This window comes from Uloborus diversus, chromosome 9 (genome assembly GCF_026930045.1).
Source record: "Uloborus diversus isolate 005 chromosome 9, Udiv.v.3.1, whole genome shotgun sequence".
Lineage (NCBI taxonomy): Eukaryota > Metazoa > Arthropoda > Arachnida > Araneae > Uloboridae > Uloborus > Uloborus diversus.
This window is the reverse complement of record NC_072739.1, coordinates 6,003,134-6,029,932: the sequence shown is the minus strand read 5'-3', so window position 1 is coordinate 6,029,932 and position 26,799 is coordinate 6,003,134. Positions and strand designations below refer to the sequence as shown.

General features: G+C 36.3%; 1 protein-coding gene across 1 annotated transcript in view; it reads left to right on the top strand.

Annotated features, from left to right (window-relative positions):
- Positions 1-1,325: 1,325 nt before the first annotated feature.
- The window catches only part of LOC129229725 (sushi, von Willebrand factor type A, EGF and pentraxin domain-containing protein 1-like), a 139,194-nt gene continuing 113,720 nt past the window's right edge, over positions 1,326-26,799 (top strand). The window contains 6 exon segments of the mRNA XM_054864091.1: positions 1,326-1,388; positions 4,117-4,372; positions 9,720-9,896; positions 11,900-12,058; positions 15,089-15,268; positions 18,040-18,219. Of these exon segments, the coding sequence (XP_054720066.1) occupies positions 1,326-1,388; positions 4,117-4,372; positions 9,720-9,896; positions 11,900-12,058; positions 15,089-15,268; positions 18,040-18,219 (1,015 nt within the window).

The following is a 26,799-nucleotide window of genomic DNA, read 5'->3' as shown; positions in this document are numbered from 1 at the left end:
AATCTGGATAACCGATGTTCAAAAACTGACGAATAGCTGGTAGCAAATGACGCGTTTTTTTTTTATCACTTGTCGAAAATTAAAATGGCCTGTCTTGTCAGTTATCTGATTTTTTTGCCACTGTGAAAACAAATGCCCAGCTTTATTTTGGTACCGCTATCAATGTGATGTAAATTGTGTATACTGTATTGGTGATGTAATGATAACAAATTGAGCGATTAATAGCTACGCCAATGTAACATGTGACGCAGAGGGCGTATTTCTTGCTTATGTACATGTTTTAAAATGTTAAAAAATCAAAATAGACGGGCTGACGTTGAACTTAGTTATTTTATCATCAAAAAGGATCAAAACATTTTGCGATATTCAAATCAGACCCGTCTTTTCAGAGCCGTCCCTTGTTAGTATGGTTGCCGGGCCTCTAACCCCATAAAACGTATAAGATTTCTACTACTTCGATTCCAAGCCCCCCCCCCCCCCGCGCCCCTAGTTTCCTACTACCGACCAGGCTGACATAGCCTCTCGTCGGGCTTGCGTCTTTTTAGGGAGCCTGGAAGAGCAATTGTACCTCCTTAGCTCTATGTATTTTATGTATTTGCTGATGTGTGTTTGTGTGTGTGTTGTTTTTTTATGCAGTAGGGGAATGTGGGGCAAAGTGAAATGGTTATGAGTGAGTTTTTTCAAAATGAATAAATCGGAAATTTGTTTTTGAAAATTTACAGTGCATGAAGATAGAACATTGTATTTTATGATAAAACTTCAGTTGAAACAGTATTTTTTTAAATCTTTGGCTGTAAATTTGAATCATCGAAAAAAAGCGGAAAAGTTTCACTTTTTTTCCAAGGCGCAAAGTGAAAAATAAAATATTTTTCTAAAGAAATATTTTCTATTTAATTATAAAACATATATCCCCCAATTTCAATGTCAAAGACAATTCCCCCAATGCCTTTGAAGATTGGATTTAATTTCGCATATTAGATTTATTTCATATTTATTGATTCTATATTTTTCTAATTGTGTTAGTTTTTACCAAGCAAAAGATCTGTGCTTTAACTTGTCCCGCGTTCGAACAAGTTACACCACCAAAGACATGAAACGGAACCTAAGTGTCCAGCGAAACTCCTTAGAAAGGAGCTCAAAACTCCTTTGAAAAATTCCTTAGAGTCATCATACTAGTTATTTATTAGTATCTTTCCAGCGGTAGGCAAGTTATGACCCGCGGATCACCTAGTGACCCACCAGGAAAATTTTAGTGGTCCTGTAAAATATTCTTAAATAGAGTGAGCGTTAAAGCACCCCTTTTAATTTCTTGTCAAGAAATTGAAATGGGGGCTTTTAGTGTCAAGAAAGGTCTTAAAACAATTAAGATACTTCGATTTATTTGTATTGTATTATCCTATGTGTAAAATGTTTTAATTTTCTGTGTTCTTAAGATAAAGCATAACCTAAAATGGAAGCTATCTGACCCATCAGCAGAACTTTTTATGAGAAAAAAAAATAAAAAAAAATATTAAAAAAAACGAAAGGGGGGGGGGGGGGGGGAAAGAAAAGAAAATTGAATCACTTGGGGGGAAAAACATTGCAGACCAGTGATCAAGTCTCTTTGAATGAAACCCAATTCCTCAGCTCCCTTGAGAGGGAATCTTCCTCAATTCCCTCTCAAAGTAGGGTTCGAAAATATCATGTTATTATCTAAAATATCCGATATTTTGATATATATCGGATATTTTGATATATATCCGATATTTTCAATCAGCACAAACTAAAGTCTTAAAAATAATAAATATATCCTCAAAAACACTTTTTATTTTCTTATATGATTATTACAATATGTAGACTTAAAATTAAGGTTTCTTTCATTATTTAGATCTAATAATTTTACATTTTTATTAATATTAATGGAGTTAATTTAGTATTAGCCGTTTTACTCATTTTTCTTCTGTTAGCTACTTTTATAGTTATATGATTCAGAAATAAAAAATATGCATTAGTCGGTGCATAGTCACACGATATATATACAGTGGCTCCCAAAAGTGTTCGTACACCTACGACTTTCAGCGAAATTGGCCCCTATCCATTGTTTAGAATTAATATTTCGGAACAGGTATTTAATCATAAGATCTATGATCAATTTTTAACAAAACTACATGAAATGTTTTTTAAAAATATTAAAACTTAATTTTTTAAAAATAAAAAACCAAAAAGTGCCGGAAATTTTATCTCACAAAAGTCTTCGTACACTTTAAAAAATGTCTATATATTATTGAATAATATAAATTTTTATTAAGTAATTATTTAGTAGAATATCATGCAGTATCAACAACACTTTTTAAACGCCTGGAAATAAATTTCATTCGTTTTTCTTTCTTTTTTTGCGTAATTTCTGAGTAAGTGTTCAACAACATTTTGAGTCTTACTGTTTCTAGCTCTATTTTCGTTCCAAAGCCGTATTTTCGAAATCTAGCCACCAAATATCTCTAAATATGTTGCATTAAGTTCAAATCTGGAGATTGAAGGGGTATTTTCTAAACTTTAGAACAATTTTCGAGGGTACGAGACGCAAACGTTGGATACCGTGTGCTTCTTATCGTTCGTTGTCTTGATAAAAAGCAAAGTTGTTTCCAATGACCAAATTTTTGGCTAAGAGTTCAAAATTGGGTTTTAAAATATTTAAAGGAACGGCATGATTCATTATTTCATCAAAAAATTCCAAACTACCAAGTCCTGGTGCTGATATGCACCCTCACACTATAACATCTCCACCATCCTAATTAAACGATCCAACTAAGTTCTTAAGATTAAGTTCCAATTTTTTTTTCTTCTACTTACAATAATACAACAATTTAACCAAAAATGTTGAATTCAATTTTATCTGTAAGTAAGACGTAATTGTAAAACGTTTTGAGCTTATTTATCATTGATTTTGCGACGAAAAGCATAATCTTTCTGTTTTTCGCACGACCAAGAATATTTCAGCGGGAAGAGGTCCCATTTAATCCAGCTAATTAGAGAACTTGGTAAACAATTTTTTGGTGAAAATTAAATGTAAAATTTTTCATTTAACTCTGCCGAAACATTTACAGCACTCAAATGTGTATTTTTCATATTTTTTTAAACTTTAAATCTTCGATCATGCTTTGTTAACTTTGTCAGTTGACCTTTTATTACCTTGTTTTCGGTCCGATTCTTTTCTTTAAAGCATTTTATCTAGCACTTTACTATGGAATGGTATAAATTATCTAGTTTTGAGACATTTTAAACCATTTTACCGCTACTGTGAGGAAAAAATCAAATTTCGAATGGTGTTTGTTGTTTTTTACGAATAGCAGTTATTTTAAAGTAATAAGCACAATATAAGGAATAAATAAACAAAACATTAAAGCCAAATGACTTTTAAGGGTCAACACAATGCAAAAATATTAAATAAACGGTATATGATACTTTTAATTATGAATTTATTCGAACATATTTGAGTGTACGATGACTTTTGTGGCGTGTTATTTCTCTGTCCCTTCGTTTTTTGACCCATTTCAAAAAGAAGATCCGTCAATATTTTTAAAAAACTACTGGGTTGTATTGTTTTACTAAAAAATTTCAAAGTGTACGAACACTTTTGGGAGCCACTGTATATATATATATATATATATATATATATATATATATATATATATATATATATATATATATATATATATATATATATATATATATATATATATATATATATATATATATATTATACCTTCGTTTAATATTTAACTAGGCACTTTTAATATGAATTAAAATTGTTACATTACTAATAATTTTATTAACATAAAATACAAGTAAAAAAGGAATATTATATTACTTTTCTGTATTAATGTTGTATTAATACATCATAAAATATAGTACATAAGTTTTTGGTTATTTTTAATAATAAATGAACAATATTACTATGATTAATATAATTTTTATATTGAAAATATACCGTAGTCGATAAAATAAGTATCAAAAATATCATAATATCATGATGTTTTCGAAATAAATTTCGGGTATATATCGTGATATATATCTTAATATACATCAACTGATATATATCGGCGAACCCTGGTCTAAAGAGATGCATTTTTCTTCTAGGAAGTTTTAGAGAAAGCGCGTGCCAATGCGACAAAGGTCGTGTTTCTGGTGACGGACGGATACTCCAACGGCGGTGACCCACGTCCGGCCGCGAAGGTTCTTCGCGATCAACAGGTGGAGATCTTCACTTTCGGCATTCAGAATGGAAACGTCCGCGAACTGTACGACATGGCATCGGACCCGCCGGAAGAGCACAGCTACATCCTGGACAGCTTCGAAGAATTTGAGGCGTTGGCCAGGAGGGCCCTACACGAAGGTGAGAGACCGTTCATGTGTTTTATGTATTGTAGGGGAGTTAGGGGTCATTCATTAATTACGTATGGATGATTTTGGCAATTTTTGACCCCTCCCCTCCCCCAATGTAAGGATACGTAAGATTTTTCTAACCCCTCCCCCTATTCTTACATAAGATTCCATTTCGTTTCTCAAATAATTAAATAACGAATCTTACATCACTGAAATCGAAATTAAATTCACTATTATTAAATTAAACCCTTTTGTGTAAAGAAATATTTACTAAAGAGTTGGAATCTAGACTGACTGTTTTTTCGACACTTTTTTGTATAAGGTGCAATATTAATTAAAAATAAATCTTGCCATACGTAGTGCGATTCTTTTATTACATTTCAGACTATTCATTATTTGTAAAACAAATAAAAAACAGCTGGGCAATTCCACCGTTACGGATGTAACAATCACAGAATTTAAATACACATAATTTTAATTTGGTTTCATTAAAAGCTGCAAAAAAATTTTCTGTTGTATAGTTTGGTGTAATTTATGCTAGCAAAAATTTGGGTGTAGATTGCTTGATTACAAAAAGTAACAAAAAATTAAAACTGCCTGTTACGGACGTAACTCAGAAAACAGCAAAATGTATACTTTGTCATACAATTGCCAATATTCCTGTGAATTATTCATAGATTTCTAAAATTTTCTTTTAAATACTTGTTCTAGAGATTTCAAGCTTCCTAAAACCATAAAGTTTTCGTTTTCATGGATATTATTTGTAAAATTTATGATAAAAATAATATATTTGTTACCGGACGTAACATGTCTGATATGCTGATTGCTCAAAGCAAATAAAAGCTTAGATATACTAATAATTTTTGTTGAGAGTGCAATGACATAGGTTAACACATTATTTTGACTTTAAGTTATACCTTAATAGTTTTCAAAGATTTGGGGAACTAGGGGGGCAACCCTGCGTATACCACCATGTAAATAAATATGCAAAAAGTAAAAATAAATTGATGCATCATAAGAAGTAAAATTATCCAAGGGGTAATGAAGCAAAACAAAAGTGGAATTATTCAGTTACAAATAAATTTTTCAAAATTTTAACATGAACATGGAGGGAGGGGGGGGCCTTCTACAAGGGAGTACTTTTACAGTTGGAGAATTTTCGATGATTTTCTCTATCTCTCAGCAAACATATTAACTGCCAAATTTCTTTTAAAGTTTAACAGTTGCCTTTGATTTTGATCGCTTTTTAATAGAATTGGCACGGTTTTGCCAAAGGTGGAAAAAAAAGGTCGAAACTGATATCGGAAAAATGCATTTTCGTCAACATTTGCCTAAGTAATCTAAATCTTGCTTTAAAACTAAATGTGCTTTATCTGAGGATCAGATGTAGCTAGTTCAATATTTAATACTTTTAACTCTAATCTACTTATGCTTTTCAATTTAAGTTTTAAAACTATAAAATATGCAATGTATCAATGAAACAGTAATTTAAATATTAATTTTTTGTGGAGAGTAAATAACTATAAAAGTAACTCAGTAACTTTGGTTTAAACTATTAAATAACAGGACAAATTCTTATCTCTAAGTTAGTTTTTAAATAAGAAGTAATATCAATTTGGCTATGCTTTCAGAATAATAGAAGTTTGAAGAAAAAAACTATAATTAATATATATAATATAAATTTGAAAAAAAAAAAAAACTTTATTGGTGAAATTGCGCACAAAATGCTTTGGATTTCATCATGTTAAATGATCGAGTAATTTTCACAAAAATCTACTTAGAGAACACTATTTTTTTCTGTCATAGTGCATTGATGAAGCAATGTTTGAGAAATTAAGGAACCCTCTAGCATATTTTTATGCAAGTTATTAAGCATTAATTGCAAATCTAAAATTGTTAACACCAATTGAATTTATTGCATGATTTGGAGGACAAAAAATCTTACCTTGAGAGAACACATGTTACCGCCTCAGAGCAACACTAGGATATCTTAGTGTTATGGGATTAGATGTCTTAATGTTGCTCTGAGGCGGCAATGTGTATTTCAGTAATTTTAAAAAATAAAATTAAATATCCACTAATATTTATAAAGATTTGAAAATCAGAGTATCAGAAGGATGAATATTACATGTCATACACTATATTTTCATTGCCCATCCTGTACTTTTTTTCTTTTTAATTGGAAATATTACATGTGTTACGGACGTAACGTACTGCTTTTTGTTACGTCCGTAACAAAAAATGTTACGTCTGTAACACCATTTTTTTTAAAAACTAAAGAAATTCTAATGTTTTAAACTATGCTAAACAATTACTCTGATGAATTGCTAAAAGGAGAAAAAAGGATTTTTTTTAATTTTGATTTTTTAGGAAGTAACAACAACTTTTGCTAAATTTTTGTTACGGACGTAACATTGAACTTCATTTTTTAAAAATTTAAATTGCCTAATTTTATTTTGTAAAACAAATAAAATAAAGACATGTCATTATAGTATTATGTTAATAGTTTAAACTGCACTGCAATTAATTTAGTTTATTTTTATTTTGCTATTAGAAATAAGCGTTTGAAAATGTGGTATCTTTTTCTGATTATTTTGAAGACCCGACTATCATACTTCCAACTAGAAAAACAATTTATTATTTAATTTTTATTAAAAAAGCAATGCAATGTTCTGAAAATACACATTTCAAGCTTTACAATGATGTATAATATAGCAACGTAGCTGCAATATGAAATTTTGACCTACTGGTTTCACTTTTCATGGAATTGCCCAGCTGATCTGAATACGTTTATTACCTTCCATTCGCAAATGAAATATAATCCCTGTCAAACCATTTGGCCGCGCGATTTCTAATGTAAAATATCGACTTGGAAAAGATTACGAAAGAATGGGTTTGAACCCCCCCCCCCCAAAGTAAGGGTATGTAGAGATTTTTCCAACCTACCCTTCCCCTCGGGACGTAAACGTAATTAATGAATTATGTTTACATCTCTTACGTAAACTCCCTTACTTTAATTACCCCTTTACGTAATTAATGAATGGCCCCGTATGTATTATAAGAGTTAAGAGCTTAGCAATTTTCAGAATACTGTAAAACTTCTTATATTCAGGAGGTTAATTTTCGTGATTTTCACGAGCCTGTCGTAATTGGCAGTACTTAAGCTTCGATAAGTATTTTTTTGTGGTGGATCTTTTAACTTTTGGTTCTGTTCATACGGAATTTGCAAACTTTCCAGCTCGCGAAAACACTAATATTTTCATTTTCGTGAAAATTACGTTTCTCGAAAATAAGAGCATCTACAATAAGCAAAAAAAAAAAAATGCTTCTTCAATATGCAACACGAAATGACATCAAGTGATTTTTTTTTTTTTTTTTTTTTGTAACTCATGTTAGTTAAAGTAATAAGATTTTTCCTAAATTTTCTGCTAAAATATTCGTAATAATTTAGCTGTTCAGCTTGAAATGTCCGAATAAGATTCTTTTAATCAACTAGCTATGATTAAGTTATATTTGAAACAGGCTTACAGCAGATGAAGCACTTTTTGTGCGGTAGAAACCTCTAGCTTTATATCAGGGCGTGCTAATGACGTTCGATGCTGTCATGATAAATTTAACTCAAGTCATAGATGTGGTATAACTATAATTTAGGCAAACCTAACCTAGAAGCGTCGTAATACTGTGGTTGCGATCTGCGTAGCCTTCACAATGCTTTCAGATTAGATTTGCCCCAACCATAGATGCACAACTCCGTAGCAACAGCCACTGACCGCCCTTGAACGTGCGAAACTTGAAGTTCGCCGGCAAAAGCGTAGCCTACGAGAATGAAACGCTGGGCAAAAGTTGTTTGCGCGCATGCGCTTTACGGACGCTTGCCCGTTTACTACGAGGGTCGATCCAGAAATAAAGTTCCCATCAATTTTACAAATAGACAAAAAATTTTATTCTTATTGAAATTTACATCGTTGGAAAGATGAAACTTTCCTCTATTTTTCTACTCAATCGCCATCTTTTTCTACACACTTTTGTAGACGGTGTTCCAATTTCTGTATTCCAATATCATAGGACTCCGCCGTCAAACCGTTGAGGAAACTTTTTACCTCTTCTTTGACTTTATCGTCACTACGAAAACGTTGCCACTCAAGTGTTCCTTTAACTTCCCCCACATTCAACTCAAACAGTTATTGTGCAACACAGAAACGCCGGCGAGGACGACTGACAGCCGGTGTAACGCTGCTTCACCACAATGCACGACCTCTCGTCTCCCGTCAAACCTAGGAACTTTTGACGGACTTAGGGTAGACTGTTATGCCCCATCCACCTTACCCTCGCCGTCCGGACCTCGCTCCTAGTGATTGTTACTTGTTCCCCAAGTTAAAGGAACACTTGAGTTGCCAACGCTTCCGTAGTGACGATGAAGTCAAAGAAGAGATTAAACGTGCCCTCAACGGTTTGGCGGCGGAGTCCTATGATATTGGAATACAGAAATTGGAACACCATCTACAAAAGTGTGCAGAAAAAGATGGCGATTATGTAGAAAAATAGAGGAAAATTTCATTTTTCCAACGATGTAAATTTTTAGGAGTTTAAATTTTTTTGTCTATTTGTAAAATTGATGGGAACCTTATTTCCGGATCGACCCTCGTAGAAAGCTCGGTTGCCAATAAAACCGGTTTTTCGTTCTGTATCTACACTGCTCAAAACAATTAGGGGAGCTCGGAGCAATCACACAAAAGGGAAGAAACCGTTGTGAGGTAGCCTTGCAAAGACATAAAATCGAGTATACACGTGTATTAAGATGCAATACAGCAAAAAAGAAGCAGAAAACATTTGACTGGGAACTTTACTCCTCTAGAACAGTGAAACGAACATGAAATTATGCATCTCTAATATCGTCTGCTACAGTTTATTGCATTTGCCCCGATTCCAGTCCCCCGATAAACCGTCAAGCCATGGAATCCGGTAAATTACAGTGTCGTAACCTTTTTCCAATCGGAAAAAAAAAGAAAATGAACGGTTGAATTTTACCGCTTAGACAGTGAAAAAATAGGCTTCTGTCAAATCGCGATTTCTGCACTTGTATCCTTTTTCTGCTTTTCGACGACAGAAACGTTGATATGCTTCCAAAGTTTACGTTTTATTCTCATGTTTTCTGAAAACATTGAGGCTTTATTGGAAATTAGTTTTCGGAATTATCTTTTTCTCAATTTTGTTTAAACCATGTGCTCCCCTAATTTTTTGAGCAGTGTAGTTCATGCTATATCTATGGATAAGTACGGGTCAAGTGCAAAAAAACTTATTTGAAGATGCAGAGCTGTAACTCAACTTTTTCCAAACTGCCTTTTCTGTTTGGCTAGATTTGCAAATCGGAAGCTATTTGGACCAGCAACCGGACTCCTGCAATCGCCTGTGTCCCGCCGGTAAGGATTGTTGCGATGATAAGGCTCAATGCACCTGTGGCACCACAAGCGGCCACTACGCATGTCTCTGTCAGAAAGGCTTCTATGGCACTGGACTCAAAGGAGATTGCCATGGTAAGTTGAATATTCTTCAGTTGTTTTCAGGCTTTTGCATTTTAAAATTAATTGCGATATTTCTACGCGGCTACCTTAGGTATATTACCTAACCTACAGTGATGTGGTGCTGAAATTTTCTCCTCATATTCTAAATGTCACAACATGTAGGCATCCCCACACTGTAAAAACGATTCAGAAACGTTCTTGGAAAATAATGGGCAGCTGATGTGCCCAATTTCTGCAAGTAACATATCTTGAAAAAGTAAGGAATGTTTTCCGCTAAAATTCAGTAAGCTTCCTGAAATTATCCTGGAATTCTGAAAAATTCAGAAATCTTCCCGTTTAACGCCAGTCGTGTCTCTGGAACTTTAGAGTAAACTTAAGTAGGTATAAAATAGTAGCTTGGAGCCTTCCTGATTCATCAAAAAAGTTCCAAAATCAGCATTGGAAATGTGGCGAAGCTAAGACAGAATTGCAAGAAAGTATCAAGCATTTTACTCTCCTGCAATTCTTCCAAAGCTACGCAGTCCATGGACTTCGAAGCTCCACTTGGGAGCTTAATTAATCTGGACAGGCCGTGATTGAACTGAAGCCGATACACTTTATAAATCCGCTCAGTTAATCTTTTAACTGGGAGCTAAAAATATTTTTCACAGCAGTGAGAAGTCTGCATTCATGCAACTTGTATCAATTCAGGAAACTTTTTGACAAATATGCCTAATTTTTCCAGGAAGGGGATAAAAACCATTGAAATCCCGAAAAGTTATACGGAAATGATCAGTAACGTTTCGGAATTTTTTTACAGTGCACAACACATTCTAGATCGTCTGGGACTGGGCAAGAGGAAATTTTCGGTAGTCCTCTTCTGTGAGTGGACTAATTTATAATTTTCCAAATCACACGGACATCTTCTGGTCTCACCAAATTACGAAATTAGAAAAAGAAGAAGAAGAAATTTCCTAAAAAAGAACAAGTTCAAAATCAACCATAAAAGGAGAGCAAGGTAAAGCTCGATTACGGAGAGTTAGCGGGTGAGCTGGATGGTGAAATCAGACCGTTTCATTTTGAAATAGGTAGAATCAGAGAGAACGCCGAAACAATTAAGTCTCGTGTTTTCGCTCATGCTACCTATTGCAAAATGAAGTGGTCCGTTTCCGCTTCCAGTTCACGCGCCATCTCTCTGTAGTCAAGCTCTACAGTGAAACTCCACTCATTCGGATCAATTGGGATCAGACTCATGCGGAGTATTAGATACAATATTGGACTTTTAATTGGATTTTTTCCAAAAAAAAAAAGGGAGGGGGATGGGTCTATTTTATTCATTACTGCATCTATGTTGAGAATAAGTCAAAAAAAAAAAAATAAAATAAATAAACAAATAATAATAATAAAAAAAATAAAGAAACTTTTTTTAAAAAAGAGAGCTTTTAATCAATAAAATGAAAAATTACTGTACATTTGAAGTAGAGGGGAGCACTTTTGCATATTAAGCGTACTTACAAGTGCTGCATAAAAGTACAGTATATACATGTCGTACTTTAGCTAAAAGTCATCGCTTGCTAAATATCTCGGTCAAAGTAAACTCTTCACTAGCTTCACTGAGGGAATAGCGTGAAGATAGAGTCATTATTTTTCGAATCGCATTACGTTTTTGTCTGAATTTTCTTTTTTCTGAAATTCTGAAAGCGATTCGAGTAAACAACTATTCGAATAATGGAAGTTCGGATAATTGGAATTTTACTGTACATTTAAATTAGTGATAAAGTCATCTAAATTAAATAAGTGTTCATGGTATTATGAAAGAATTAAATATTCAAGACTTTTTATTACCTCTTTTGAACTGCTGAGGTTCCATTTTCGCTAAATTTCGCCCTTTTTATTACACAAGTGTTTTTCTGTAAATATCTGCTTCTGTATCTATCGTGTGTATGATTTTGTGTACTATACCTCTGTGTACTGTAGAATTTTTTTTTTTTTAAATTCTTTCGTTTCTTTAACATCTTTTTTTTTTTCGATCGCAGCATGTCCAGCCGGTACATATCGTCCAACGAGCAGTCCGGGAGATCTTTCGTCTTGCCTACCCTGTCCGGACACCAACCAAGTTTCTCTCCCGGGAAGCACAAGTTTGGACCAGTGCTTGTGCAAGGTCGGATTTCATAAAGTGGGAAAGAAATGTGTAGGTAAGGTAGATAAAATATTTCAAACAGATTTTCCAAAGTTAGTTCACAACGCTAAATACAGTACTGATGCAGTGCAGCATAGCAAGGAACAAAACCTTGCTCGGCCCACATTAGGTTTATTTCACAAAATTCTCGAGAAAATTTTCCTTTAAACAGGAATTTGATAGGACCTTACTTAGAGTGTACTGTTCAGTTTTGATCTTCTTATATTAAGGGGGGGGGGGGGGGGGTAGGGTTTTCAGCGTCAAAAAAAAAAAAAAAAAAATCACTTTTTTTTTTTTTTTTTTTACGATTTTTTTTTTTTTTTAGAAAATGGTATGATTTAATTTATTAAAACCTTTTGCGCATTGTTTTAAAGAATATTCTATAAATTTTTCATCAAAAAAATATCGACAAACAAGCCGGTGACAGAGCTTTTCTCAGAGAACCTTTGGAAAAAGATGATTTGCGATGTTCACTCACTGTATTAGCTGACATTTATCTAAAATCAAATTCTGTTTGAATTTAGTCAAAGTATTAATTAATCTCCCCCCCCCCCCCCCCTACGTTCTCAGATTTTTTTTTTTTTTTTTTTTTTTTTGACTTTAAAATTTTTGGTTGCCATTTAAAGTTAATAGTGCTATTTTTCATGAAAGATTCCGCTATTTTGTTAGTAAAAAACGCATAAAAAACTCAACGTAGGGGAGAGACTTTTTATATGCAGAATGTGTGTACAGAATTTGAAATGAATCAGTCAATTGGTTTTAAAATGTAAGTGAACACCGACTTTGAAAAAGTGGTTTTGGGAAAAACGCGTTTAAAGTTTTAGAAACTAAAAAGCATCAATACCAGCTCCATAGAAGACAATCCCTGTAGCAGCTTCAATTTTTTGAGACTTTTCTTTTTTCTTTTTTAAATATTATATTAAACTAATCCCAAGCAAGCAGCACTGACATTCTTAGCATCCGCAGCTGTCAGAACAGCTGCATTCTTCGGCAACTGTCGGAGCTACAGTTTGAAGGAACGGAGACTGAATGCTTGATAACTTTGAGACTTTTTCTCGAAACAACTGGAAATTCTAGGGGTATATTTTTGAAATGTTTAACTACAAGACTAAGCAAAAAAGAAAAAAAAAAACACTATTTTTAAACTGCAAAACGCTACCCCCCCCCCCCCCCCCTCTAAGAAAGACATTTACCTGTTGGAAAAGTTACAAGAGAAGGCTACTGGATTAGTAAATGGTTTTTCAGAATTTAGTCTATGATTCCAGGCTCAGAATACTTGTGATGTCTAGTCTTGATCAAAAGAAAATCAGAGGGGACAGATCTAGTTATTTATATTTATTTAAATGGAGGATGTTGATTGGTTGAATTTCAGCACCAATGGTAAAACCAGGGCTCGCTGTTTTAAGCATTCCGAATCCTAACTAATGTTGCAATTAATTAAATACAGTGGCCGCCGCTTATATGAATCACGATTGTTCTAAGAGTTTTGATTCCATAAAGCGGCTGATTAAATAAAGCGGTTAATCTAATAAAGCTGGATTGTTTCTGTTCACAATTTGATTTATTAAAGCGGTTTGTCAATGAACCACTGATTCAATTATGCGGCGTCCACTGTACAACATCAATACAGTTGTCGGCATTTGATATTGTTCACAAAAAGCAGCTTGCAATGAGATGAGTAGTTTTGAAAGGACTCTGGATTTTAATTTGAGATGGATAAATTAACTAGGACCAGCCAAGCTAGGCCCAGTGCTTATTGCTGATCGTTGCATGTTTATTTTTGTTAAATGTCGTGAACTACGCTGGATGTCTACGATTAGAGCCCCGTGAATAAATGTAGAAAAGTAGAAACTTGAAACTTTCATATCATTCCAAGGAATGTTTGCACCCACGTTTAATAAACTAATTTACGTAGTAAGATAGCGGAAAATTTTGCAAACAATCGATCATTTAAAGATTAATTATAAGTATGTCGTCCACTGTTTTTCACTACATTAAAATTTATGAGTTAGAAATGCTAAACTTATAATAAATAAATAAATATTTTGATTCTGTTTATTTAAAGAACATTTTTTCAATCTAGGTAGCAAACATATACACTAGTTTGTACTGCCGTGGTCAGGCAAAGAGCAGTTACTGCCTTTTTTTCTGCATTTTTCTCCTTTATTGTACGTTAGCTTTATAGTACAAGCTTGCTTATTTGTTTTTTGCCCGCGGATATAATTTTAATGCGAGGTGCGGCCCTAGCGCAGAAAAAGGTTGGGCACCACTGGGTTAGACCACCTAAAATCTATGAAATACAGGGTCCATTATGAAAGTAATGAGCATAATGTTATTGTGATGCGACGATAGATGGAAGCACGGTAAAACTGACTGGGAAATGTGATGGGGGATATGCCCTTTAAATACATTCGGTCGTCAGTTGAGTTCGAGCAGTGTGAGCAGAGATACGTGCCTCCGCTTGAAGTGTGTTTTCAACTTTTGTAACATAACGCGATGAAGCTTTCGCTTGAACAACGATAGGCCATAAAGTTTTGCGTAAGGCTTGGAAAAAATGCTACCGAAACATTCCAGATGCTGCAAGAAGCCTTCAAGAACGATTTATTTCAAGATCACAGTCTGGGAAGTGGCAGCCACACAGCCTTCATCATTACCAACTTCCTGGCCCGGGGCAACACCCAGGTGATCCCTCACCCTCTTTACAGTCCCGAGTTAGGTCCTTACAGTCCCCCATGTGACTTCTTTTTGTTTCCGTGACTCAAGAGAGAGATGAAAGGAAAACATTGTCAAACCGTGGAAAACATCCAACACCATGTTACAACGTTACTGAGAGGCATTCCCATCGAGGAGTTTCAGGGTGCCTTTCAGGCGTGGCAAACACGTCTCCACAAGTGTATTGATGCAGGAGGAATGCATTTTGAAGAATATTAAACATTTGTACAAATTACGATCAATAAATATATTTTGCCAGTAAATGCTCATTACTTTCATAATGGACCCTGTATGTTTTCGTGTCGAAAAATCACTCTGGTATTTTATCTGACAGTTCTGGAATGTCCTCCCCTGTCTCCCCCCGATCACGGGTTCTTCGTGAATGGTGGTTGCAGTCGGGTGTTCAACGCAGCCTGCGGGATCCGGTGCGACACGGGATTCAAACTGCAGGGTAGCAGCATCCGTCTCTGCGCCGAAAACGGATCCTGGACGGGAGAAGAGACCTCCTGCCAAAGTAAGTAAAGCTCTGCAATCTCTCTTAACCCTTCAGTGGGCGCAACTAAGGCCCCAAAAGTGGAGGAGCCGACGCATCCGCCATTTTGGAGCAAACTTGATCCAGTGCTTCGCAGCGATAGCATTGCTGCTGATGTTTAAATTTTCTTTAGCATATGTTAAATTGGTTGTTCGGCCGTTAATTGTGCAAACAGCTCCACAAGAAAGGATTTCAGCTCTTTAGATTTCCAGCAGATGCAGAAAGAAAAAAAGAAATGGATGAATAATAGCCCGCGAAGTGACCGGAAGCCTGGAAATGGAGCTCTCTTATGTGAGGTTAATATCGATTTATTGAGCAATCACGATTGCTTATTGTTCTCACTTGACCGTCCTTGATGTTCCGGTTCCTTTTTCAGCTTGGACCAGGGCTGCAGCACCACCGTCCACCGGCGGCGGCGCGGCTGCTCCTCAGCACTGTCCCCCGGAATCCACTTTTGCTGGGCGGTGGCGTCCATGTCCTACACACACATGCCTGCACACAGACACAAACACATGCCTACATACACACACACACGAACGCCTGCAGACACACACGAACGCCTACACACTCACACACACGAACGCCTACACACACACACACGAACGCCTACACACACACACGAACGCCTACACACACACACGAATGCCTACACACACACACACGAACGCCTACACACACACGAACGCCTACACACACACACGAATGCCTACACACACATACACACACGAACGCCTACACACACACACACACACGAACGCCTACACACACACGAACGCCTACACACACACACGAACGCCTACACACACACACGAACGCCTACACACACACACACGAACGCCTACACACACACACGAACGCCTACACACACACACGAATGCCTACACACACGAACGCCTACACACACACACACACACGAACGCCTACACACACACACGAATGCCTACACACACACACACACGAACGCCTACACACACACACACGAACGCCTACACACACACACACACACACACACACACACACGAACGCCTACACACACACGAACGCCTACACACACACACGAACGCCTACACACACACACGAACGCCTACACACTCACACACACGAGCGCCTACACACACACACGAACGCCTACACACACACACGAACGCCTACACACACACACGAACGCCTACACACACACACACGAATGCCTACACACACGAACGCCTACACACACACACACACACACGACCGCCTACACACACACACACACACGAACGCCTACACACACACACACACGAACGCCTACACACACACGAACGCCTACACACACACACGAACGCCTACACACACACACGAACGCCTACACACACACACGAACGCCTACACACACACACGAACGCCTACACGCACACACACACACGAACACCTACACGCACACGCACGTACACAACTCACTCACACACATGTATACATACACTTACGCACCCACACACATGCGCCTACACAAACACACACGCTCGTGATTGCGAAAAACATAATTTGAATTCAAGATGCCAAAAATTCAAATTATTTTTTTTTTTCGTGATTTTGCTATCATTACGTTATAAATGCTCTGTATTCTTTGCTGATATGTTGCAGTGTCCTACGGAATGTGTCTCATATTCTGCATTTTCCTGCTATACGATAAGTATGCTTGCTTCCACTTGCTCCAACATGGCGGATGCGTCGCTTCTCCAGTTATAGGGGTTCTAGGCGCAGCCTCTTCACCAACATGAAAGGGTTGCGCGTGTTTTTTTTAACAGGAAACAACCTGATAGTGTAATAATTTCAAAAAATTAAAATGAGTAATAATCGAAAGAGCATTCTAAAGCATGATTCTAGGCGCATAAATTATTTGCCCTTGTCTCCCCGTGCCGACTTAAACTCAAAAATAATCTTTTTAATGGTTAGAAACACAAGCTAAGCAACAACTGAATATACCAATTTCGACTCCATTCTGCTTTATAAAACCGCAATGTCTACAATTTCCTAAGTTAAAACATGAAATTTGGAAAATTAATTGAAAAAAATCCCCGTAAACGTGTCCCGGTCAACCCTATTCAGTAAATGAAAATGCTTTATGAATGATGTTCATACCACTTCTACCTTTAGCATAAAGGTGTGAGGTATTGATTTTTAACCCTCACAAGAGCAGGTTTCAGCTTATCGGAGTTGAACGATACTGTCGACTAGATAAATCATATTTACAAACAAAAACAAATACGGAAATAAGTTTCCATTCTCATCGATGCGATAAATTATTATATTTATTTTATTACGATACCTTTTTTCCAAAAAAAATAAAAAATTTTTTTTCATTGTTGAAGCTACTGCACTGTTAAATTTCGGGAAACTTTTATGGTGAATATTACTGTAAAATATAGTGTTAACTGTACAGGAAAAAATTACAGCAAATTTTACGGGAAAAAACGGTTGCAGCGCCAATGGATACACCACGTGATTTACAGTGCAAAGCAGATAACACCGTATTCCCCCCTCACTCGATGTGTCCCAACTAGTATGGTGGGCAGCAAAGCAGCCTGCCAATCCGGGGGTGCCGAGATCGAACCTGCTGCTCCCTTTTTGCGTTTTTCAACTCTCGTTTATTCTACTGTTAAATTTTACAGCAAAATAGAATCTTACGGTAAAAGTTACTGGCAACACGGATGCCAGTAACTTTTACCGTACAATTTCAGGATTTTTTTAAAAAAAGTGTGTACAAACTTTTTCAGTGAAGACGTGTCCGGCGCTTAGTCCTCCCCGTCACGGGTCTTTGTCTTGCACCAGTCCCGATAATGTGTTCGAAACGGAGTGCCACTTCTCCTGCGATCACGGCTATACCCTTGTGGGCTCCAAGAAGAGGACCTGTCTTGCCATCTCGCTCTGGGATGGACTACCAGCCCTCTGCAGACGTGAGTGGTTTATATTTCTTGTTTTGCATTTTAGTGACTGCTGTTGATTTGGAAATGTTACGTAACAAGACTCTGAATAATTTTCCCTTCTGACACGTAGCTTGCACTAGGTTTGAGAGAACCAAAATTTCCTTACGGTACAATAAACTCCCGATTATCCGCGTAATAGGGTGGCACGATAACCGTGGATAAACGAAAACCGCGAATAATCCGAATAGTAGGTAAAAAACGATACTTAGTGTATACAGCTAAGAAATATTAATAACACTCACACATATATTTAAATTACAACTAAAAACATAGCTACAATGCATCTACTAACATTGAAGACAAAAAAATATGTGTAAAATCTAATAGCGAACAATAACACAATCATAAATTTAAAAAAATATTAAAAAATTGTGAAAAAACCAGCGGATAATTCGCACCGCAGATATTCCGATTGCCGATAATCGGGAGTTAACTGTACATAGTATAGTGGACGCCAGCTAAATTAATCAATGATTAATTGAATCAACCACTTTATTGAATCAAATCGTCAAGAACAGAAATAGTCCAGTCAATGAACATATTGTAGCATGCATGGAATATGCGATAATTTTTGACTTCAGAATATTGTTAGGGGTAGTTAGTAAGTAAACATACTAAAAGTCCCCAACTCTGGGGGGTGAGCTAAAAGTGGGAGGGAGGGGGGAAGAAAATTTTGGGTTTTTCGAGAAAATGTCGGAAACGGTGGAAAAAAGGAGTTTAAAATAAAAATTCAAGCTAAATAAACTTACTATGAAACTGTTTCTACACAAATTTTCAAATTTCCAATAATTTTCTGGGTATATGTTATAAAAAAATCGATGATTTTCGGAAAAATCCTTTCTTTTTGTCAAACATTTGCTCCTAATGCCTCCCAGGATCAGTGTTCATGAAAATTGTCAATGAGAAAGTTTTAGAGCTTTAAATTTCCTTCAATTTGATATGCTACTTTGTTATATTTTATTCAACCAATCAAAAGTTACAGAATTTCAAACACGCACTTTCATGGCAAAAAATGGAATTAGCCATTCACAAATTTCAAACTGACTCGAAAGGATCGCGCACTTCCTCTTTCTTCAATGAATTCGACAACCCTGATGGATAATAAAGAAGTGTTTGTGGGTTACTACAACACAAATAATGTTTTAGGTGTAAGGGGGGGGGGTCGTGAAATTGCGACTTTGTGACAAGGGGGAAGAAAAGAGTAAGAAGTGTGACATCAAGCATTTTTTAATACGAATATGTTTATGAAAAGTAGCTTGTAAAACGAATTTTGTGACAAAGGGAAGGGAGAGGGGAGGTAGAGGGTTAAAAATGTTGAAAAAAAGTGTGACATTATTTATGGACAGCCCTTTACCAAGGAATCGGGCGAAGATTTCCAAATTTCATATATGCAGTATGAATTGGTGGACTGAGGACGTGCAGAAAGTCAGCGCTATACTACATGCTGTTTAAGGAAACTGATAACGACATTGATTTAATTAAATTTGAATTCGTTGTTACTGAGGATACCTATAGTCTACAAAACTGTTAGGCAAAAAGAGACGACTGTATAAACCATATGGACATCAACGTCAGTTAGAAAATTGAAACGACGGTCAAACAAGAAGGTTTCTGTCCAACTTCCATAATAACAATCAGCTGACAAATCCGCTAATGATGAAGCTGTTGAAAAACCAGACAAATACGCTCCGAGCTTTAGGTGATGTTGACGTTGATATTGCAAAGACGGATCAGATGGCAAAATTCTTCAGTAGCTATCATTTGAGAGGAGGTACTCCTGGTTGTCCTCTTGATAGCCAAATCCCCAACTGATCACAACATTCTGCCAGAAATCTAAAATCATACAACATGTATCTAAGGTATATCAACAGTTCTTCTTGCCCTGAATCCATTGAGGCAGCTGGGGTCATATGTATATCTCATGGTATGGTGCTCTAGCGACAGAAAAATCCCTCAACCGTTACATATCATTTATCAAAGTAGCTGCTAACATCAAGACTAATCTCTAACTCTGCCGTACCACCAAGTTAACCAGTAGCTAGGAACTTAATGGTGAAGTACCGGATTGGGGGTTTGGGAAAGGATTAATGACCAACTCGTGCTGAAACTCTCGGAATCGGATATTGATCCTGACGGAATCTTGAAGATGATTTTGACAGATTGCTTTTCTACAAGTGACCAGGAGGTCACTTGTAGAAAATTATCGTTTGACTACTCTGTCACAAGCTTGTATTGCAAGGGCAGTTGCAACAACGGAATCAATATATTTATCCAGGACGAAGGGGACGACGATGACATCCATACATTGCCAATTTCTAAGAACAACTTTTCCACTCCTGGTGACATAACCCTTCCGCGTCAGAATAGAACCAAGATGTCACCTTAAAGATGATATTTTCATTTTCTAATTACTGTCAGTCCATATTCCATATAAACACTTTCAAAATATGATTACTAATAATGTAATAAAAACTATAATTACGAAAAGGTGCTGCCGGTCAGCTACATTTACCTTATTTCTATTATTAAAATTTTCATTATCCTGCTATAGCGTCACATATTCATTTCAATAAGAGTAACGAAATTGAGTTCATGCTAGAACTTCTTAGTTTTTGATTGCTTGTCAGCTGGGTGTCGCTGAGATTGGGCATAGGCTTCGTATTTCTTTGGTATCAGGTTTGAATCTGCAGTTTAAGTGTTCAGCTAGTGGATTTTTAAGACACATAAAACTGTCAGGGTTCTTGTCACACGATTGCTGCACAAAATCCCTTGAGCGCCTGCTTGGCACAAACACTCTGCGAAAAAAGAAGGCGATATTTTTTTTCCAAAAAGTATTGGTTTTCAAGAAAGTGTACCTAAACCAACACTGGAAATGTGACATATATGTATGAAAACAATTGCACAACAAATTTAGTTAAATTTTACTTTTATTCGGAACACGTTTTCCCTGCCGTTTCCGAGATATAATCGAAAACCACAAAATTTGGGTTCCCCTTCCCACCTTTAACTCCCTCCCCCCCCCCTAAGTGCGGGGACTTTCAGTATATTTACTTATTAATTACTACTAACAAATTTCTTAATGAGGAAGTGCTGGCTTTCTCCACTTCCTCAGTTCATTTTCGTTAAATAATGCAATAGGTATGGAGCTTATTCATACTGCATATACGTAGTTCTGCAAATCTTGGTAAGAGGCTGTCCATAAATGATTTTACACTTATTTTCAACATTTTTGACCCCCCCCCCTCTGTAATTGTCACAAAGTACTTTTCATAAACTAATTTTTATAAACATATTCGTATTAAAAAATGCTTGATGTCACACTTCTTACTCTTTCCCTCCCTCTTATCACAAAGTCATAATTTTACGACCCCCCCCCCCAACCCTTAAACACCATTTGTGTTGTAGTAATCCACAAATACTTTATTGTCCATCGGGATTGTCGAATTCATTGAAGAAAGAGGAAGTGCGCGATCCTTTCGAGTCAGTTTGAAATTTTTGAATGGCAAGTGTTCCATTTTTTGCCATGAAAGTGCGTGTTTGAAATTCTGTAACTTTTGATTGGTTGAATAAAATATAACAAAGTAGCGTATCAAATTGAAGGAAATTTAAAGCTCTACAACTTTGTCGTTGATAATTTTCATAAGTAGTGATCCTGGGAGGCACTAAGAGCAAATGTTTGACAAAAAGAGAGAATTTTTCCAAAAATCATCGATTTTTCATAACATATACCCAGAAAATTATTGGAAATTTGACAAATATGTGCAGAAACAGTTTCATAGTAAGTTTATTTAGCTTGAATTTTTATTTTAAAAGTATTTTTTCCACCGTTTCCGACATTTTTTGAAAAACCCTAAATTTTCTTCCCCCCTCCCTCCTACTTTTAGCTCACCCCCCAGGGTCGGGGACTTTTAGCATGTTTACTTACTAACTATCCCTAACAATATTCTGAAGTCAAAAATTATCGCATATTCCATGCACGCTACACCCTTGTTTTGAGCACTAATTGACTGGACTAAGAGAAATCCAGCTTTATTAAATTTGCCGCTTTATTGAACCAGCCGCTTAATGGAATCAAAACTGCTCAGAACAAACGTGATTCACATAAGCGGCGGCCACTGTACTAATGTTCAAATAATACGTGTGCAGAATTTCATATCAATCTGACGTTTAGTCGAAAGTTAAGAATAGTTTTAGGCTGTGCTGTAGTTATAGAGAAAATGTTTGGGATTTTGGGTTCATTAAAAGAAAATGGTTCTAAACCCAAGCTACGTTGCGTATGCATTCTTTTTTACAATAAAAAACCACATATTTTGGGGGAAGGCGTTCCCGAGTTTCCCAAAACTACAGCACTGGTGTTATAGAAAGAGCTTAAGTAGTGTTCAACAAAAAAATTTAGAAAGAATTTCGTGTGCTATTTTTTTTCTTTTAATGGGAAAAAGTTGAAGACAAACAGTCGCTTGTCACATATCGCATAAAGGTTTCGTATTATCCAGAAATCATATGGATCTATCGAGAATAGTGCTATATCTACATATCAGACGGAAAACTTATTGAGTGATGTTTGAAATAAGACATCGAACCTGAACAAATTCTTCTGACTTCCTCATTTCGATGATATGATTCTTCGTTGACTTGGTTCATTTCACTGAAGCTTGAACCTTTTCCGATGCAACAGATTTTGACTGGAAAATTAGTTTGTTTTCTCATTAACATGTTAATAAAGGAAGGAAGTAAAGAAGAGTGAAACTCTAGAGAGTTTAATGTTTATTAGATAAGCTTACAAATCGCAGTTTAACTGTTTATCCTGAATTGAGAGTCAACAGTTTAAAGTGGGCTTCTTCTTTTGAAGTCAAATACACTGCTCGACATTGAAAATGCAACACCAAGAAGGAGTGTTCAGAAATTTATGCAAATTTTAGAGTAGACGTACATCACTGAGTTATGTAAATGATGTGAAATGTGCAGCTCTCCGACGCACGTGAAGATAAGGAACTTGCAGAATGGGCAATATTCGTGTAGTTATTTCTGACTGGAGAATTATCGGATAAATTTTGTTTTTGTCTTGGAGGATACGTGTAACACGAAAGAATGCCAGGCCGCCGTCAACGAAGGAACTTCCAGCAGATACACGATTTTACGAGGGGTATGGTGATCGGACTGAGAAGAGGAGGTTGGTCGTACGTCAAATCGTAGCTGATACCCACACAGATGTGAGCAGGGTGCATCGGTTGTGCCGAAGGTGGATGGAACAACGAAATGTGGTAAGATTGAGGGGTGCAGGGACAGCCAGAGTGACGTCAGAACGCGTGGATCGGCGCATCCACCGACAAGTTGTAGCAGACCCACAAGTCACTTGTTCCTCGATTCTGCAGCAGGTGCAAGATGCCCTGATTGTTCCCGTGTCAACCAGAACCAATTCCCGTCATTTGGTCGTACGTGCTCTGCAATCACGACGTCCGCTAAGAAGACTGCCATAGACCCCACAACATAGACACCAACGTTTAGTATGGTGCCGGACTAGAGCGACTTGGATGACAGAATGACGAAATGTCGTGTTCTCAGATGAATCCCGCTTCTGTTTATCCAGTGATAGTCGCCGCATACGTGTGTGGCGTCGACGTGGAGACAGCTATAATCCGGCAGTAACTGTGGAACGTCACACCGCACGACAGCGTGGCATAATGGTTTGGGTCACAATTGCGTACAATGCCATATCACCTCTAGTTCGTATTCAGGCACTATGACGGCCCAACGATACTTGGATACTGTGCTGCGGCCGGTGGCAATCCCTTACCTTCAAGGGCTACCTAATGCAATTTCTCAGCAGGATAACGCCCGACCACACAGTGCTCGCACTGCCAACATGCTCTCCAAGGCACACAGATGCTTCCCTGGCCACCATACTCTCCTGACCTGTCACCAATCGAACATGTGTGGGATGTGATTGGACGCCGTTTGCAGACTCTGTCCCTGCCTCGTTCAGAAGACGAACTGCGGCAAGTGCTTGAAAGGGAATGGAGAGCCATACCTCTGGACACCATCCGCACCCTTATTGACTATATGCCTATTTCTTTGTGTATCGCTGTCAGCGGTGGTCCTACATCTTACTGAGCCGACGCCGTTCTCGCTCTGTATTCTGCCTATCATTTTGAAATTAAGACCATTTATTATTCCTTGCTGTGTCTGTCTTTTTTCCAAATTTCATCACTTTCTGACCACTCCTTATTGGTTTTGCATTTCCAATGTCGAGCAGTGTATACTAAAAACCAGGGTTTGTGTGTGGTTTTTTTTTTTTTTAATCAAAAAAATCAGTTTTCTTTATTTAAATCAGATTTTTTTTTTCAAAATCTTCAAACATTTGCAGATATTAATTACTTCGCATTTATAGACGCAATAAATTTCATACAATAGATAAATCCATTCATCTTACTCTTTAAAATTAAGATAAATTCTCGAACTATTCAAGATTATTTTAAGATTTATAAATTCGTTATAATGTTTGAATAAGATGTAATTTTGCTTTATGCTTTGCTTAAAGATAAGGTTTCCATCATCATTTTCGTTTTTAGTGTAAAATAATAGGTTGAACAATTACTTTTCATAACTATATCATCCATGGTGTATCAAGAAAATTGCAAATTTTTATTTTGCTCTGAACTGTAATTTTGGAATAAAAGCAATACAGCAAGAGTCTGAAAATCTGTTACACGCGCAAAAGGAGGGATATGTGTAGTTTTGCCAGTTGAAGTTAAGATTGTATAATGAAGTGTAGTTCAATTTAGAGTAACACATAACACATTCTAAAAATGCAAAATTTTATCTATAAAAATAAAATCAACTTACTTTAATCAATGATTTTGTTAAAAAATCACTCGATTCAAATCAATTGATTTAAACTAATGATTTTTTTTAATCATTTGATTTTACTTATGATTTTAGTCATGATTTAAACCAATGATTTTTTTTAATCACTTGATTTTACTAATGATTTTAATAATGATTTAAACCAATTATTTTTTTTAATCACTTGATTTTACTCATGATTTTAATCATGATTTAAACTAAGCTGATTTAAATCAACGAACCCTGCTAAAAAGTAGGAATTGTTGAAAGGTGAATACAAGTGGTTCATAGTTACCTTAAATGACTGAATTGCTTTAAATGCTAATTTGGTTTATCATCGGAAGCTCAACAGATTGAAAAGATGAAATAAAATATAAGAACGTTAGTCGCTCAAACTGCAGACACTTGTTTCGGGGTTACAAGGTGCCTCTTTTTCAAAGAAAAGGGGATGAGCCTATAGATGAAAGTACTTTCTTGTCTCTCCAAACAAAGTGTGTGCAGTTTTGCAATTTTCTGTTTTAATAACCTAAGTTTTGCGATCATTTTCATCAATTAGGCACTTAAAGTGAAAAGAAAAATCCCATTTTTGTTTGTTTCTTTTTTGACGTTTATGTCTAAGTTTTAAACAGCATTCATAACTCAGGATATATATTTTCTAAAGATGAGGGAAAACCCCTTCAAAATCAAGGAAAATAATTCACAAAAGGAATGGAAACCTTGTAATGTTATGCCAAATGTTTTGAGAGACAGCTCAAAACAAAACTGGCTGTTCAAGTCAGTGTCCTCTCAGCAGATGAAATGCGAAGTCTTCTTCGAGTAGCTAAGTTTAGGCTTCTCTTGTGCCGCTCAGCAAACATCGGCATTTTCTGTGAGACTCGTGGAAGGTGGAATAAATAAACAGGGGAGTGTAACCAAAATATACACCTTTTCTCAGTAATTGTAACACCCACCACTTGCGAAAGGTTTTTTTTTTGCGTTCTTCTTAGAGTAGGCCTCTCATGGGTTCATAGAGTCGCACTGCGTATTTCCGATTTTATTTTTGACGGAGATTTTATTATTTTTCGCCATTTCCATCCCGTTTTTTTTTTCCTTTGCGCACGCGCAGTTAGTGCTCGTTTCTTCACGGTGACAGTTTTTCCATAAATCATTTTTGGGTGCGTTCTTAGGTTTCATTGCGCAAAGGTTAGTTTTTTTTTTAAACCGAAAGGTACTCCTTTGTGTAGTTGGAAGAAGCTATGGCTCCCCGAAGCTTATATAAGGACATCCTTCCAATGGCGTTTAAAGGTCCTTATTATTATTTTAAAGTTAGATCAATCGCTTTCAGTGGCACCCCAAGCTGAAATTTTTAGAAGGGGGACAACTCTCAATTTACCGAATGAAATTCCGAAACTAAACGAATGATAGTATATGAGCGTGCACACATACTCATACGTAACATCTAATGCAGGGGTGTCAATCCCCCCCCTAAGTTCAATGGCGCAAATCCCCCCCCCCCCCGAAAGAAAAAAAAATCTCAACCCTCTTTCTCACTTTTATTTTTTAGCTCTCTTATTTTATTTTATTTATTGTTTTAAATATTTCTTATTTATTTATTTTTAATTATTATTATTATTTTGTTGGAAAAGTTCTGTTTTACGCCAATGACATACACACACACACATACACACACAAACTAAATAAATGAATAAAATGAAATATAAACATACT